This window comes from Falco peregrinus, chromosome 4 (assembly GCF_023634155.1).
Source record: "Falco peregrinus isolate bFalPer1 chromosome 4, bFalPer1.pri, whole genome shotgun sequence".
Lineage (NCBI taxonomy): Eukaryota > Metazoa > Chordata > Aves > Falconiformes > Falconidae > Falco > Falco peregrinus.
In genome coordinates, this window is record NC_073724.1 from 113,341,502 (window position 1) to 113,358,975 (window position 17,474).

At 46.5% G+C, this 17,474-nt stretch overlaps 1 protein-coding gene and 1 long non-coding RNA gene across 2 annotated transcripts; one reads left to right on the forward strand and one right to left on the reverse strand.

The window, feature by feature from the left end:
* Window positions 1-101: 101 nt before the first annotated feature.
* Window positions 102-12,625, reverse strand: LOC114010710 (uncharacterized). Its single transcript, XR_003552303.2, has 3 exons — window positions 12,546-12,625; window positions 5,866-5,972; window positions 102-3,438 (listed from the first exon to the last, which is right to left on the reverse strand). It is a non-coding gene; the product is annotated as an uncharacterized LOC114010710 (long non-coding RNA).
* FZD4 (frizzled class receptor 4) lies at window positions 11,318-14,166 on the forward strand. Its single transcript, XM_055802583.1, has 2 exons — window positions 11,318-11,572; window positions 12,572-14,166. The coding sequence occupies exons 1-2, from the start codon at window positions 11,441-11,443 to the stop codon at window positions 13,898-13,900; spliced, it is 1,461 nt and encodes a 486-aa protein (XP_055658558.1). The 5' UTR covers window positions 11,318-11,440; the 3' UTR covers window positions 13,901-14,166.
* Window positions 14,167-17,474: the final 3,308 nt, after the last annotated feature.

The window sequence follows — 17,474 nt, forward strand, 5'->3', positions numbered from 1 at the left end:
AAAACAACACATGGGAAAAAAAATTTAATAAACACAGAAATAATGAAATGGTATACTCATCACTAGGCAGGGCTCTGTGTGCTCCAGATTACTTTGTCAGCATTTTATGGGTGAGTTCTGAACTCATTTACAGACATCTCCTGCAGAGATTTCCCTCATGCTACCTCTGGCACAGCTGAGAGAAAAATGTAGCATCTCAAGGTCAGTATTTTCAGAGAACCCTGTGGGAGTTAGACGTTCAGATCCCATTGGATTTCAGTATAGGTTGGACACCTAACTTTGCAGCTCCCCAAAAAATCCCCGCCTTAAAGTAATAGCTTATTTCTTTAGCCTCGGCGATATTATCTTCCAGAGAATAGCTTCCAGTGTTTTGTCTAGTTGTAAGCAGATGTTGTGGAGTTATCTTGGTGTCTGAGTGCCCAGCTAGAAGAGATGAACTTGAGTGTAAATTCTTTATTAGGAATAGGCGTGATCTTTGGGCCCTAAGCCCAAATCCCCATCCATGCCTCTGCGTAGCAGCAACATCTCAGCAGCATGTGTCACAGACCATTTAATGTTTGTCCAGCTTTGTGCACCTCATGCATGAAGAATTACTGTTGTTTATAACATGACAGGGCTTTCAGCGCTCCCTGGGAGGGGTCATTTTGCAGGCTGATATATGTCACTCTCAGAAGGTTTCTCCTGATGTTTTGGTGGTGGTTTTTAACATTGGAAGATTTTGAAGACGGAGAGCGGAAAACTTACTGCATTGGCTGGAGCTCGGTATGCATGTGCGTATGCCTGTGCATGGAGATGAGGTAACTGCTCAGACATGGTATCATTTTACATTCCCCTCCCACACCAGGAAAGCACCTTCCTTTTACATCCTATTTATAGAAAATAAAAGAATTTTGCTTCTTTTTTTTTTTTTTTCTTTTGGAGAAGACATGTAAAGGTAATGTTTTACACAGATCTCTTTGGTCAAAAGCCCGAAGGGAACTTACACAGCCCTGGCGGGGATAGTATGGTGCCCCAAAAATGAGGCGCTAAGGGTGGTTAATGACCTGATGTCCATGGATGTGCAATTTATGTCTCAATGCCACGAAGCAGCATTAACCCAAATGACGTATTTCAAATAAGTTCCCTCATACCGAAACTTTAGTAAACTTGACATGGGAAATCACAATGTGCGCAAGAAGTTATATCTCTTCCCAGCACTCCCACCCCCACTGAACTGCATCCATTTGTTTAAGGAGATTTTATGTAAAAGCAGTGCAGCAAAGCATATTTTCAGGTGACGAAGCAACATTTTAAGTTAACTGAATAGCCCAGGTTGAAAGACTATACAGCTTTTACCACTGTGTGGAGGAGCTATAATTATTGAGGACACCAAAAAAGAGATGTACAAGTTTGCAGTACGGCTTAGCAGCAGCTCGTTATCTTAAAATAAATGTCATTTAACATCCAGCATCTCAGTTTGTTTTAGCTGAAGAAAATAAACCCCAGAGTCATCTTTTACCAGTACCACTTTCTAGAAGGGCTATTTAAAATCCTCTTTTCCTATGTGTCTACGTAACAAATGATCTCTGGAAATGCTGGCTTTTTTCTTACTGAAATTGGTAAGATGAACTTCTGACCCAGTTCATCCTTTCATAATTCAGATGCTGGCGTGGCATGGTGTTACAGTTTCATATGCCAGTCTTACAATAAAGGTGTTAAAATGATCCTCTAGTCAGGCTGAAATCAAGAATATTTATTCCACAGTCATACACTTTGCCCAAGGGTTCCTGCATAAATTCGTCCTTAACTTCCACCCTCTTATGTTAGTTCCTCTTAACTTTACCCAACTGCTTGGAGCAGCTAAAGAATGAGATAGACATCCTAAGCTCTTTTGACAGTTGAGGGAGAGTGGAGCATCTCCAGTGCAGCCACATTAGGTCTGATCTGGACTCTTGAGTAGCTTCTCTGTCTGCCTTGACTATGTGGTGTTCAATGGCAGACTCACGTAGCAATGGCAAAACCTACCAAAAACCTCACCCTTGGCTGCACAACTCCTACATCACAGGATGGTCAGGGCTGGAAGGGACGTCTGGAGGTCACCTAGCCCCACCCCCTGCTCAAGCAGGTTCTCCTGGGGCAGGGTGCGCAGAGTCACATCAGGTGGGTTCTGAATGTCTCCGGAGCAGGAGACTCCCCAGGCTCTCTGGGCAGCCTGTGCCAGGGCTCCGCCACCCTCAGGGTAAAGAAGCTTTTCCTCATATTCAGATGGAACTTGTTGTGTTTCAGAGTGTGCCTGTTGTCGCTGAGCACCGCTGAAAAGAGCCTGGCCCCCTCCTCCTGCCACTCGCCCTTAAGGTATTTGTAGACATTGATAAGAATGCATAGAAAGGAGAGGCAGGGTTTGGGACAGCATGGAGAGCATCAATGGCCTTTTCATTGGTTGTCCTCCATTGCAGTGGTCTTGATCTGGTGGTGAAGTGCACTCTTGAGAGCTTTTCCTGCAAGCTTAAAATGAGGAGGGGTCAGTCTAGGTCTCAGCCTCAGGCACGGGCTGCACTGGAAGAGAAGACACAGTGCCCTTTGTCTGCGTCAGGAGCCTGACTCCCCACTGCTTTGCACCTTGTGGGCAGAGCAAAGGGGCTTGTGTGCTGATCTTCTTTCCAATTGTTTTCTTCTTCTATCTGGAGTGATCTTATGTCATATACTGAGTAATAGTCTTACGTTTCAATGCAGCGCTATGCCCAGCTGTGGCCTGAAATTTTTGTATTCGGAAAAGAATTGGCTTTAGTTTTGCCCGGGGAATATTCAAGTTAAATGGTGTTTTTCATATGTTTTTTATGCACATTTTTAGAAGTTTTCTTTTTATATTTTTCATAGTTCCCCAAGGATGCGTGTATACTGTCAACAGTAATGAATGACATGAACTTTTACCGTAAGGAACTGAAATATCATGGTAATCTAGTTTTCATGGTAATTTGGCCCCATGGAAGTCTCTCTGAGGAATAAAAATGCCTGAGAAAAACAGAATTCACATAAGCTCTCGCAATTTTCTATGTTCATCTATATGTCTATGGGGAACTAGAGAAATTGTCAGTCTCCAAATATAAATTATACTGCTCAAGAATGAAAGATCAGTACATACTCAAATGCTTGATCCAGCAATAATAAAAATAAAATTCTGCATTTGTTCCATTGATAACAAAACCTCAGTACAGTGCTAAAATACTGTGAGGATCAGCTTGGTAGGAAAGAATAAGGGTGCGGTTCCTTGACAGTTGAAGCCAATCTAAGCTGATCTGTTTTCTTTCGTGGCCACACCACCCCTCCTTGTCATCACATGGCTATTTGTTTTATTTTGTCAGCTTTCTAACAATTAGTACCTGGACCTACCCTGCCAGGGAGTTAGAGGAAGAGCATATGTCCACATAGGGTAAGGTGGGTTGCAGTCCACATCGTCACCTGTACGCATGTAAGGAACAAAATGTAAAGGTGAAATGGCAGCAAAGCCTTCTGGACAAGAGTGAATGACATTATCTATGCTCAGACTAATTTTGTAAGTCCTTTAGTCTGTGGAACAGTAATCCATATGATTAATTTGCCAACTTGGATAGAAATTAAGAAACCTGTTTGCCAAAGACTTGCCAAACCAGTCCTTCTCACGGTCTGGTATGAAGTCTATGTGTTTATCTTCATATGAGTGTAGCGTTGTTTTAACTGTATAGGAAGTGGTAAAGAAAAAGCAAAACTACGAATGTCATGTATAGCTGGTCTAGGGAAGAGTGGCTTTGTGTGAGAAAAGGGAACAAACTATACTGGAAGAGGGAGTAGAGTAAAACAGATATCATTTGCAATTACATCCATGCTATATGTGTAAATCTATTAGCAAAAACTCATCTCCTTCGATGAAATAATTATACCAGCTCCCAAATGGAGTGTGTCTTGTGATCATGTAAAGAGAAAATAACAGTTAATAAGTCAAAAAAAAAAAAAAAATCAGAAAAATTGCAGAGGAGACTGGAATTTGGAAATAATTAGCACTCAGGGACTATTTTAAATGGCCCATAAAGCGAAGAATAGTGCCACTGCAAACTGGGCAGGCCAGCTGGAACTGGGAGAGTCAAGTATTGCTGCCTATTTAAACTCCTCTGAGATCCTGTAACAACCTGAAGGCTGTTGTGCGTATAACTTAAAGCCACTTGACCGGCACGTGAGGCGGCTCCTCATGCGACTCGTGCCAACAGCCCCTATCAGCAAGGGGACAGGTTTCCCAGTCCCCCTTTGTGCATTCACAGGCGCCACAAAAGCGGTGTGAATGCCGCGAACTTCACCTCCTGGCAGATGCCGACTCTCCTTCCCAGGAGAATGACCCACCGCCTGCCCAACACCATACAAAGAAGGTTCTTTTCCAGCCGTGCCCTGCAAGTCAATACTGGCTGATACGTAATTAAACACAGCGTATCAGCTCACACAGGCTTTCTAATGGGGGACAATAGTACATTTTAAGATTTGTGGCCAGATTCATCAGCACGCTTGACAGCTCTGCACTGCTCCAATGACACAGATCAACCTCAGCCCTGCAATAACTGATTGATTAAACCAGCCCGTCGCGGTGCTGCTGGAGAAGTGCAAACCAGGCAAAGCGTATCGGCAATTCCACCTTCTTAGCTCTTTATTTTGAGGGATTTATATCTCAGCTTATCTTAATTTCCGAAGCTAAAAAACCTAACCGATTTAATTAATTAATTAATTCCCGTGCTTTTAAACTTGGTGTGTACTTCTTTGGCAATAAATCAATTATTTAAAATGTTTTAAAGCTGCGTATTTACTTCTGGGGTAATCCGTTTGAGGAGAAAGCACTGTAGGATGCTTTCAAAAAAATCTATCCCCTGTGTCCATGAGCAGGTTTGTGTGATGTGGGCGACAGCTGGGTGTGAGGACCGGGACTGGGTGCAACCTGTGAAAGAGTGAGGAGCAGTAGTTTAACTCAGCATGCCATGCAAGGCAGAAAGAGTCCTTCTTAAATCATGCCCAGCAAAATTTGCTGTATAGAACAAGCAAAAGGCCACCAAAAGCCAAGAACAAAGTCGCTTATGGAAAGCAAATATACGGGAAATAACCTCCGATGCTGCCATAGAGTTAAAGCAAAACAGGACGCTGAAAGATTTAGTGGGAAGATGACTCTGCAAAAAGGAAACTAAGCCGTATTTATAAAGCAAGACTCGTGACCTCTCAGAGAAAAAGAGCTCAGCCTGTCATTTTCTACCACGGTTAAATCACGCCCTGTGAACGATCAGTCTATTATTTCCAAAACTTTCAGGCTAATTCACTATTGCGAAATGAAATTTCTTCAAACGAGACAAAAAGTGCATTCCTCCTTCAGGATTGCACTCTGCATATGCCAAATCTGAAGTTATAAAACCAAGCTGTTTTGGAGTTATCTGAGCATTAAAAAAAAAGGGCCTTTGAATAATTTTCTGAGGAGAAAACTGCTCATAATTTTCCAGAAAAAAAAATATAAATCCCTTGGGCTAAGGTCAAGTGTGGGAAATTTCAAGCCACAATGCGAATCGCTGAGCTTTATAGAAGCTATGAGTAGCAGTTCAAACTGAAAGTAATTTTGGGAGACAGAAGCACTGACTCCAAAGTTCAGGCTGAATTTTGCCTCTGCTGTGGGTCTGATTTTCAAAACAGTCTAATAGTTTTCCCAAAAGGAATAGATTTTCTTGCACTTGGGCATGCTGGGTCTCTGCAGCAGAGCTTTCCCGAAAAGTCTGGCAAAATCAGGCAAGGGAAGAGGGCTGGTTGTTTTGGATGGGTTTGTGTTTTAGTACAGTTTATAAATATAGCTACACTCTGAAAAAACCCTTGTGCACGTTTTTGTCTCACCGGATCCTGACAGTGACTTTGCCTTGCAACTTCTTGTCTGTTCTGCTCATCTGGCTGGAGAGGTATATCAATCTCCGAATTATCTGAGGAAAGGGGCTTTGGGAGAGCTGTTAAAAAAAAGAATTAAAGTTATTCTGGAGCCTAGAAAGAGAAACACCTCTGTGAAAAAAATACTGACAAGTAGATGAAGCCCTCAGTGCCCCATGGAACATTGTGCGTGATACATCTGTGCATGCCGGATTCCTAACCCACACACATAATCAGAAAAATCTTGTGTTGTCAAACATTTTGATGCTATCTAAATGCAAAGGATTTCTCAAAATGGTGCATGTATTGAGTAGCACTGAAATTTCCTGTTTACAGTGCTGTAAAACCAAATTCTGAGGTCTCTGTGCAGACCAAAATATTGACTTTCAGGGGTCATGGAGCAACTATTGACCTGTGTTGGCATGCAAGGAATTACACACGTGAATCCAGATATGGGATCTATGTGTCACAGCTTAGCTGCACCAAAGTACATTGAAGGAAGTTACCGGCGTGTCTGGATGGAAGCAGAGACTGGCAGCATGTCAGGGGTCTTGCCCCATGGACACCACTGCTGGTACCTCCTGGGTCTCCCTTTGCCAAGCAAGCTGGCTCACAGGGAGAACCAGAGGTAGAAACCTAAACAAAGCATCCTGAGAGCATCAGCATCAAATCCCATGGGATCAGGCCCAGATGGATGCTGCAATGCACCATGGCAGGTACATTTGCACATACTATATACTTTATTCTAAGGTCTGGGACACATCCTGCCCCACTGAGATCAATGTTGATTGATTCAACATCAGTGTCACTCTGTGTGCTACCTTGTGCACTGGTATTATATATGAAGTTTCTATGTATAAAGGACTCACATATATATGTATTTGTATATGTGTGTATATATTCATAAATGCACGTGCAGCTCACTGCACTAGTGGTTTTTTTTCCCTGAGTCAGGTAGAGCCATGTTCACTTGAAGTGTCACGACAAAACAGCCTTTTTCTTTTCTGAACTTTTCTTACTGCACAGTTGAAATGCTGATTAGAATGGTTCAATAAAGCAGGATAAATGCAAACCTGGGAACAGACATATTTCCTGCTTTAAAAGTGTCAGCCTCACAAACTACAGAAGTAAGTAGGGGAGAGAATTTCTATCAAGCATGTGAGTAGCAATTAGGAATCCATTTGAAATAGATTACTAGATGCTTGAAAAGCCATCACTAAATAAAGTGATCTGTCTTGATTAAAAAAATCAGTTCACTTTATAGATGGAAAAATTAAAGAAAAAATCTTTAATAAAATTCTAAAAATTATGAAGTTAATTACGTTCAAGCATAAATGTCAAACAGTAGAAAGGAGACATTGATCTGAAGGAATATAAATCCAAAAGGAACGACAAAAGTGTGATAAAATAAGCAAAACCCAAAAACAAATGGACAGACGGTCAAAGACAACAGTGTTTTATGTAAACTGAGACCAAGAGGAAGTCACTAATGGTGCTAGTCCGTTACTGGATGGAAGTTGTGGAATTCTCACTAAACAAAACAGATGTCAGAAGTGTCCAACAGATATTTTTGTGGTACACTGGAAAATATATAGGAGTTGCATGATAGAGCTAACTAATAGTAATTAATACATTCTACCATTTCAGTGTCCCAAAACAGCTCTACAAGTTACATGTTTTAAACACCCTGCATGTTTAGATAACTTGTGTCCTAGATCTTCAAAAGAGCTCTCTGGGATATCAATCTCCTCCATCACCGAGTCCCAGGAGACTGGCAGGAAGGCAGGGACTGCTCTCCTCCAGCGTTAGACACCTCTTGGTGAGCTTTCACCTCTGGGCTAGGTTCCCTCTACAGTCACTTGAGAGGCAGAGGCATTTTTAGAGTGAAATTCATCTGACCAAAACCTGACATCTACATTTGGTTAAAATAATCACATCCTACTGCGTTGTCTGCTTTTAAAAAAAATCAACAGGTCGCCCAAGGCATCTTAGATCTGCCCACCAGGCATCAGTCCTGCCTCTCAGTGTGATGCTGTGAGGTAGATCGTGTTCTTGGAGGTCTGAGCAGGGTGATCTTGTGTAGGACTGGAGGGTATTTTACCTGCACGTTCGACACAAGTGTCACTCCTACTGGAAAGCTGAGCCATGTTCTAATACTACAGTTCAGGCAAACGCTGATGCATTGAAAATGTTCAAAGAAGAGTTCTGAACCTTCTCAGATATGCTGCAAGATGATGGAAGACTCTGAGAGATGCTGGTAAGCATTTTTTTTTTTTTTTAGGGTAAAAATATGCCCATAACTTAAATAGTTATGAACATCCCCCCCTACAAATTTAAAGGGGAAATAGTAATAACAAGATGATAATAAATTAAAGTAGCGTTTTATATTAATGTAATTCCTACTACATGAGTTGCCTTCTGCAAGTGCCTCCCTATCCTAGCCGACTCTAGCAGGTCCTGGGGTGCGCAGGCTACTAATTCAGACATATCCATTAAGACTTAATGGACATATACATTAAGTAAAAGGATGGTTTGGGCGGCAAGTGCTTTCCAAAGAGCAGGGTCAGATCTTTCTCCTTAAAAATCCAAAGTATGATTAAAGAATTGGAAAAGACGCCTTACAGTAAGAAACTCAGGAAGTTCAATCTATTTTGCTTACTACAGAAGGGTCAAAGGGTGACTTAATCACAGCCTGACATTACCTACGGGGATAATCTCAGCAATGACTTCTCAACCTGGCCAGCAAAGAGAGAACAAAAGTCAGTGGCTGGAAGCTGAAGATAACTCAGACTAGAAACCAAATGTAATTATTGGCGGCCACAATAAATACTTATTATCAGGGTGGCTGCTTATCCTTTAACAAAAGCAACCTCAAAATCAGATTTATTACAAAAAAATAAAATGCTGTCAGTCAGGCAATAACCTAGGAAGGAACACGGCTTGTGCATCTCACACTGCCCAGTCATCTAAGAAACTATAAACCCACTATCTGGGAGGGTTCTCACTTCGATCTGTTTAAAGAAACTATAATGTACTTGCTTATCATGGTGACATTCAACCACTGTTAATATATGCATAAGGTTCAAAGCTGGGTAATTACCATTTTTTTCAACTCTGACCTCTCATATGATTTGCCACCGCCTTTCCCAGTGTTCCTGTTTTGAAAACTAATTCCCGTTATCTAAAAGACTTTCCAAAGCAAACACAGCAGTGTAGCACTTTCTAATATTTATTTTGTGTTCTCAAAGAAAAGGCAATCGTGGGAGGGTTTTTTGGAGGGGTGGGGAAGTTCTTCTTCTGAAAAAGTACTTGTATCCATGCTACGCTGTAGCTGCAAAATGTCCCCCTGCCCCTTTACGGACTCTGGGGACCAGGTCCATGGGCAGAGGGTTTTGCTGCACAACTTCTGAACATGCAGGAGGTGAATTTTTTCATGGGAATAGGGCAAAGGCCATATGCCGGTAGCAGCAAACTCTGCTTCGGTGCCTAACTGCAGCAGGAGACTGCAAAGGAAAAGGTTTTTTATATACTAAGACAAAGATGTATTGTTTTTAAGGTTATGCTATGATCCTCCCTCTGGTCTTCTTCCCTACCTAATTCGTACCAAAAAAAAAAACCCTGAAAACTTCTCCCGTGGAGAGTCTCTGCCTCCTGCTTTCAGGTGTTTGCCTGTACCGAGAGCACCCATCACCCATTCTCCGCGCTTGTCGGATGTAGGTGGGAAACTCGAGGGGTCTGGGAGCAGCCTGGCAGACGTGTGCAGCACACCGTGTGCGTTCACAGCGTTATCGCCCGCCCAGATTAGCAGCTGAGCGCCACTGGTTACAGACGGCAGTGCTTGTGAGTAAACACGGGCCTTGCAAGATACAGTTGAGCTGCTGACTCCATCGGAGACTCCTTGCCTGACCTTGGGACTGTAGCACTGTCTGCCTCTGCGTTTAAAAAGTTAAATGCGTTTAAAAATATTACTTGTGTGCTTCACCGGGATTTGGTGAGGTTAGCGGCAGGATTTATTTGAGCTAGCTGTAAAGTGTTACGGTGATGAGAGCTATGTAAACATCTATGCTCATGAAACCTCAATTCAAGCATGAGCCATCACGCTAGGGGAAAGCCGACGTAGAGCCCGTCGGTCCCTACAGCATCGGGGGACAGCTCACACACGCGCTGCCCGCATTGCAGAGGTGACAAAAACCCGATGGAGCCATGGAGGGGGAACCTGCAGTGACTGAGCACAGAGCCCTTCATAGCGGGGGTCTCGCTGTCCTTTACGATCCCATGCCTGGCAAAGAGCCGTAGGGAAGAGCTGCCTTAGCCTGTTCGCCTTCGCCTCAGCGCCCCGATGCCGCCGGGGGCTGTCGGGGAGAAGCGAGGGCCGCGGAGCAGGACGGAGCAGGAGCCGCTGGCGGTGGGCATGCTCGGGGGGCACACGCACATGCCACAAGCCATGCACACACACAGTAAGAGGTCACCAACCCGGGGCTTGACAAACATTTTCGAAGGGCTTTACAAACAGTTCATTAATAGATGACATATTTGTGCTAAAGGCGCAACCAGCCCAACCAGATTTTATTACAGGTGTAAATAATACCAAGAGAACTTGAACGCTTAATCCCTCCTTCCCGCTGACACGTTAAAGATCTGCTTAATCACCCAGCCCCCCCCCCAATTCACAAATGTTGCGTCCACATTTATTTTAGGGAGATTTATATGAATGCCAGGGGTACCTAGCTGTGCCCTCCGGATTTCTTGGCCCCAGTGAAAACTCGAACAACGCTTAGAGCCCAGAAGTAGCATCAGGGGGCTGGGGGGGAGGGGGGGGGGGGGGGCACCCAAACAGCCCTAACCCAGTAAGGGGGGAGCTGGGCACCCCCAGTTGAGCAGAGACAGGCCAGAAGTGAGGGCAGGGCTTGGGGGGCTCAGCCCAGCCTGTCCTTGGGAGCTGGACTGGGGGAAGCCCCGGAGCCAGCTGGGGGGGGGGGGGGGGGGGGGGGGGGATGGTGGGGACAGTGACCATGGAGGGAAGGGGGTGGTGGCGTGGGGGGCACGGACTGGGCTCCCCGGCGTGTCTCTGGGGGACGCGGCGGGGGGCTGCAGGTAGGGCGGCCCCAGGGAGGAGAACCGGAGGGTGCAGGGGGGAAGGCGCGTCGCGGGGCGGGGGGGCGGGCCGGGGCTGCCCGGGGAGCGGGGGGACCCCCGGCGGGGCGGGCTCCCCGGGGCGGGGGCGGCGAGGCGGGGAGGGCGCGGGGAGGTGCCGGCCCTCCCCTGGGCAGTTTCTCGGCGAAGCTGTTTAATAGCGGAGCCGCCCCCGGCCCCTCCCCGTTGGAGCCGGCCCGTGCGGCACGGCGCGGCCGGGGCCGGGGCCGGGGCCGAGGCCGGGGCCGGGGCCGGGGCCGGGGCAGGTGGGCCGCTGCTCGGGCCATGGCGGGGGGCGGCGGGGGGGGCGGCCGGCCGTGCCCGGCTGCTGGCCGTGCTGCTGGCGGGGCTGCTCGGCGGGGCGCGGGGCTTCGGCGACGAGGAGGAGCGGCGTTGCGACGCCATCCGCATCGCCATGTGCCAGAACCTGGGCTACAATGTCACCAAGATGCCCAACCTGGTGGGACACGAGCTGCAGGCGGACGCGGAGCTGCAGCTCACCACCTTCACCCCCCTCATCCAGTACGGCTGCTCCAGCCAGCTCCAGGTGGGTCGGGGCCCCCGTCGTGCGGGGACGGGCGGGGGGCTGCCATCCCCCATCCCCATCCCCTCGTCCCCATCCCCTGGGCTCAGCCCCGCGACGCGGCTCCCCGCGGGGGGCGGTGCGGGGGGCTGCGGGGCAGGCGGTGGCCCGGCTGCCCGCTCCGGTTGCCCGGTCCTGGCCGGGAGCTGCCCGCCGGTTCTGCTGCGCCCCTGGGGAGGGAGAGAGCGGCGGGGCCGCTGCCGGCAGCTGCCGCCTGCCCCGGGCCGCCCGCGGGTCGCACCGCGGGGGCTTCTCTCCCCGGCAGGGTCCCTGCGCTCCCCACCGCCTCCCCACGAAGCCGTGGGCTCCGTCAGGCACCAACCCCAGCTCCTTTCCTGGGGTGGAGGTCCCGAGCCGGCGCCCCAGCCCTCCTGCCTCACCGCCTCGCAGAGCTGCGATTATTCGAACCCCAGAAAACGAGGGTTTTATGAACGTTGTAACTAGGTGCGTGACCTTACGGTAAAAGCAAAAGGCATTCCTCTAGGAGGATGGCACACCAAAGTGATTCGATACGTGCCTTTTCTTCCGTGTGTTTGCGAGCTGTAATATCCAGGCAGTGCCTAGAACAAATATATCTATTTGTTGAAACCGCTTTCATTGGTTGGTTGGTTGGTTTTTTTTTTTTCTTTCCTAAATTGCACCCTTGAGGTTTAGAGCTGCCTAAATCCCACTCGCGTTATTGAAACTGATGGGATAAATTTACATGGAGCTGATCAAGGGAGTAAAATGTTCAGGCTTTGGCTTCGGACCACATTTGAACTGAAAGAAGACAACATTGTTAGTGATTCCCCCCCCCCCCCTTTGTTTTTATTGTTCTTGGTTTATTTGTTTTATGCTGCTTCCTGTTTTTTAAGGCAAAAGACCAACTATTACTGCTAAAAAGGCAAAAGAAGAAAACTTGTTGTATATCGACCTGTTTAATTTTCCCCTAACTCACTTGTGATTTCTGTTCCTCTCTTCCAGTTCTTCCTTTGTTCCGTCTATGTCCCGATGTGCACAGAGAAGATTAACATCCCCATCGGTCCCTGCGGTGGCATGTGCCTCTCTGTCAAAAGACGATGCGAACCCGTTTTAAAAGAATTCGGCTTTGCCTGGCCAGACAGTCTAAACTGCAGCAAGTTCCCACCCCAGAATGATCACAACCACATGTGCATGGAGGGCCCAGGAGACGAAGAGGTTCCCCTTCATAGCAAGACCTCCTTGCAGCCGGGAGAAGAGTGCCACAGCATGGGATCTAACTCGGATCAGTACATCTGGGTGAAGAGGAGCTTGACCTGTGTCCTGAAATGCGGCTACGACGCTGGTCTCTACAGCAGGTCAACTAAGGAATTCACGGATATCTGGATGGCCGTGTGGGCCAGTCTGTGCTTCATCTCGACTGCCTTCACAGTCCTGACCTTCCTGATTGATTCATCCAGATTTTCCTACCCGGAGCGCCCAATCATATTTTTGAGCATGTGCTACAATATTTATAGCATTGCTTATATTGTGAGGCTAACTGTGGGCCGGGAAAGGATATCCTGTGATTTTGAAGAGGCAGCAGAACCTGTTCTTATCCAAGAAGGTCTTAAGAACACAGGATGTGCTATAATTTTCTTGCTGATGTATTTTTTCGGGATGGCTAGCTCCATCTGGTGGGTTATTCTGACACTGACGTGGTTTCTGGCCGCAGGACTCAAGTGGGGCCACGAAGCCATAGAGATGCACAGCTCTTATTTCCATATCGCAGCCTGGGCTATCCCCGCGGTGAAGACCATCGTCATTTTGATTATGAGACTAGTAGATGCAGATGAGCTCACCGGTCTGTGCTACGTCGGGAACCAGAACCTAGATGCGCTGACGGGCTTTGTCGTCGCTCCGCTTTTTACCTACCTGGTCATCGGGACTTTATTCATTGCAGCGGGACTTGTGGCCTTATTTAAAATCAGGTCTAATCTCCAGAAAGATGGAACTAAAACTGACAAACTGGAAAGGCTGATGGTCAAAATCGGTGTCTTTTCAGTGCTGTACACCGTCCCAGCAACGTGTGTCATTGCCTGTTATTTCTACGAAATCTCCAACTGGGCCGTTTTCCGCTATTCGGCAGATGATTCCAATATGGCAGTGGAGATGCTTAAAATCTTCATGTCCCTCCTAGTGGGTATTACATCAGGTATGTGGATCTGGTCAGCCAAAACTCTGCACACGTGGCAGAGGTGCTCAAACAGACTGGTGAACTCAGGGAAAGTGAAACGGGAGAAGAGAGCAGATGGTTGGGTGAAACCTGGGAAGGGGAACGAGACCGTGGTATGAGAAAAGGACGACACCCCAATGATCTGACTGCTGTCCCATGAAGGACTGATCGTGTGTAAGCGTTGCCGTGTAAATGTTGGGAGTAGAGTAGGGAGATGGTTACACAACCTGTCTCCAGGGGACGGGGAAAAAAAAAAGCCTTAAAGAATAAACAGCAAAAAGATCATGCTGCAGATACAATAGCCATAAACCGTGCTGCCCAAAATAAGAAAGCCCTGGGAGGCTTTAAAAGCTGTGAAATATCCAAACATGTTATCTTCCTTTTTTTTGTTGTTGTTGTTTTTTTAAAAGCAGGATGCAATATACTGAGGTCTTTAGAAGCTGAGGGACTGTAGCCCACAGCTGCGGGATGTTGTTTCTTTTCATCATCTTATAGCTGATGGAGGAAAGGTGGTCCGGGGCCAAATTCTGGGCTGACTTAAGCACCCAGGATGTCAGTGAGATGTCTTCTTTCCGAGTTCAGCATCGTGAAGGAAGAGCTTGCCGAGGGTTGTGTCTTTATGCCCTGGGGATTTCTGTTTCTCCCACATGCTGCACAAGTCAGCCAAGGATCAGGTCCTCCAACAAATACCAAGTGGACTGAGAGTTACCCATGATGAACAGGATTTAGTGAGGTATTAGTAAGGATGATTCTTTAAGTCATCTGATGGTCTAATAATAATTTCAAAACATTCTTTTTACCATCTGTAACCTGGTCTGAATTGAGAGTTGACTCTGCCTTGCAGGCATTTGGGCCTGCCTGGGTCCCTTCCCACCTGAATTATTCTGTGGTTCTGTCAGTATTTCTGATTTTTTAAAAGCTTTACCCAAGGCCGTTGTTGGAAGTAGAGGAATCAGTGGGAGCTGGGAGACTGTGTATGGTCTTCTGCATCGATTGTCGTTGTCTGTCTGCCTCCATTCCTGTCCCTTCAGGTGCTCCTACTATTTCCAGCAGACTACTTTACTCTGCTGCATTTAATAGCTTTAAATAAAGTCTTACATTTTAGTGTTCCTTCCTCCAGGAAAGAGAAAAATGAGTTGAGGGTCTCTTCAAACAATGCCAGTTTTCTCTAAGTAAACTTATCTAGCTCTCCCTGGAGACCCATTGCGTGAAGCAATTAAGTCTTAATATATTTCATTCAGTGCGATGGTATCTCTGCAGACGCCAGTCTGGGGAGAAGCGAAATGTTAAGTTCCTTGGCAACCTCATGTTCACACAGATCGGTTGTATAATTATGTGTGTCAGTTACAATTAAGAGAACATTCTCAGCCCATGACATCGCAGTACAGCTGACTGCCTCACAACGATGCTCCAGTTGCTCACTGACAGCTATGGAGTTTTTTTAAACGTATATTCACATGTAGGATGTGAGCAGGCATTCAGTTCTCAGGAACGACAAGAGACACTTTCCAATTTTTTTAAAGGGATCCCAAGAGAAGAGATCCAGCTTGTTGGTGAATAATGTTGTTTCACAGCAACTGTTGAGTTATCGTATTCTTTTGATTTGAGGAGGCGTTGGCTTGTGCTAGTGGGGAGCTTGGGCCTTGTGTCGGGGGCTTGTCTGGCTAATAAGAAAGGTGACACAAACAGCAGTATCCCAGAAGCACTTAAGAGAACACTGTTCTGATGCTCTACCCCTTTGAAGGAACTTTGGTTTTATCTGTGTGCCCTAAACTTTTGCTTCCTTTATTTGCGTGGAACCTGGTCAGCTGTGGAGCATACCCCCGGTGCCCCGACTCGCATGACCTTTGAGGGCAGCTGAGAACAGGCACTGCTTTTTTGCAGTCCCTGCTTTTCAAGCAGGTGCCCCATGTGCTTCCCAAACCACAATTCATTCCAACTCTGGCTAATCTGAGCACTAATCTGTCCCAGAAGCGTGTATTGTTTCAATGTCAATGTTGAAACATGTGATAGAGCACATTAAAAAAAACACAAACAAAACAAAATACCAAAAAACAGCAAACCCCAAACAAACCCTAATTGCAGTCTTTGTGGTTGGGCTGCCTCTCCAGCAGAACAAGTGACAACTTGACACATTCTGCTCAAGACACACAAGCATTGTCTTGGCCAATGCTGCATACCAGCCAAACCTTTTCAGCCCCTCCATCAAGTCTCTCACTATTAGTGTTGTGTTTGGATCTGGTTATTCCTCTGTGGACAAGGAGTTCTGCAAGTGGGATATCTTCAGATGGCTGAGCTGCTCCATGGTGCGATCTTTCTCCTGGCGTGGCGAGGGATGTAAAGGCAGCAGCTACACGCTGACTTTCAAGGGGTGAGGATGCAGTATGAGCCTTTTCTTGTAAGCTAGTATTGGGCTGTGCCAAGCTGTCACATTCACTGGAGTGTCCTTCACTCTGAAATGGTTTGGATACTCCCCTGGCCCATATGACCTGTGTTTGTCCAGACTGATTCAAGAAACAGCATTTTTAATCATGTTACGTATACAGAAGTGAATATTAAGTAGACCTTGTTATCAGTTCCCTGTATCTCCGCCTGTGACCTCGTGGACTGTGGCAGAGGGATGTCCCTGCTGATTTGAGACACTGGAAGTGAGGTGGATGAGGGTTGCACTGTGGGGCCCTGTGAGGGACCTGGGGGGATATTCCATTGAAGACTGATGGACTCAAAATACTATGAGGATGTGGGCTGGGGAGAGACAACAGCTGCTGTTCCTGAAGGAACATCTTTCCCGAGCAGCAGGGGGGACACTGCTAACCCAAAGCAAAAGTAGCTGTTGCAGCGATGAAACTGTTCCATAAATGTCTTCCTCCATGTACATTTACCTTGCTCTGCTTTGGGGTTGTATGAGTGAGAAGTCATAGCAGATAACCTAAAACCCAGCAGTTGCGAAGAGTGGGTATCTGCAGCTTGTATGTTCTGTCGTTTTAACTTTTTTATGAATTTAAAGCCAAAAAATGTGTGACTAATCCTGTCTCGGAAGTGCAGTTGCTGTGGTTATACAACTAGAAACTTTACAGCAGTTACCTTCCTTGCACGGTCCCTGTTACCATCTGCCTCCCCCAGTGTGTGCTCTTCTCACTGCAGGTTTCAGAAGCATCTGCCGGGGGGGGGTACAAGCTTAGCTCTTATGTTAAACAGACAAGTTAGCTCCTTTTTCTGAATTTTAAGGAAATAGACACTGATTATTTTGAGGTGTACAGAAAATATATCTACTTCAATGTATGTACTGTAAATTTCTAATTTATCACTGTAAAAAAAAAAAACCCAACCAACTTTGCTATTTAATTTTTGTATCAAAATAAAATTTTAACCTCTGTGGATAAGTATTCCCGGCAGCCCTCACGTTTTTGGCGACTTTGTTTCTTAAATTGGCTTCATCATTGTTGGAAGTGCTTTTTTTCCCTGAAGGAAGAAGGACTGAAATGCTCACACTGTGGCGAAGGGATGCTCCGAACGGGTTAATCCAGCAGGGTATAGATCTAAATATCAGTTGGGAGAAATGACAGAACAAAACATCACTGGGCAACAGTGGAAGGACGTGCATGCTTCAGGGCTTACATGCAGGGTGGACAGAAATCCTTTCAAAGACGGCGCACGGGTCCCGGGCGCTGGCTGGGGATGCAGCTGGAGCTT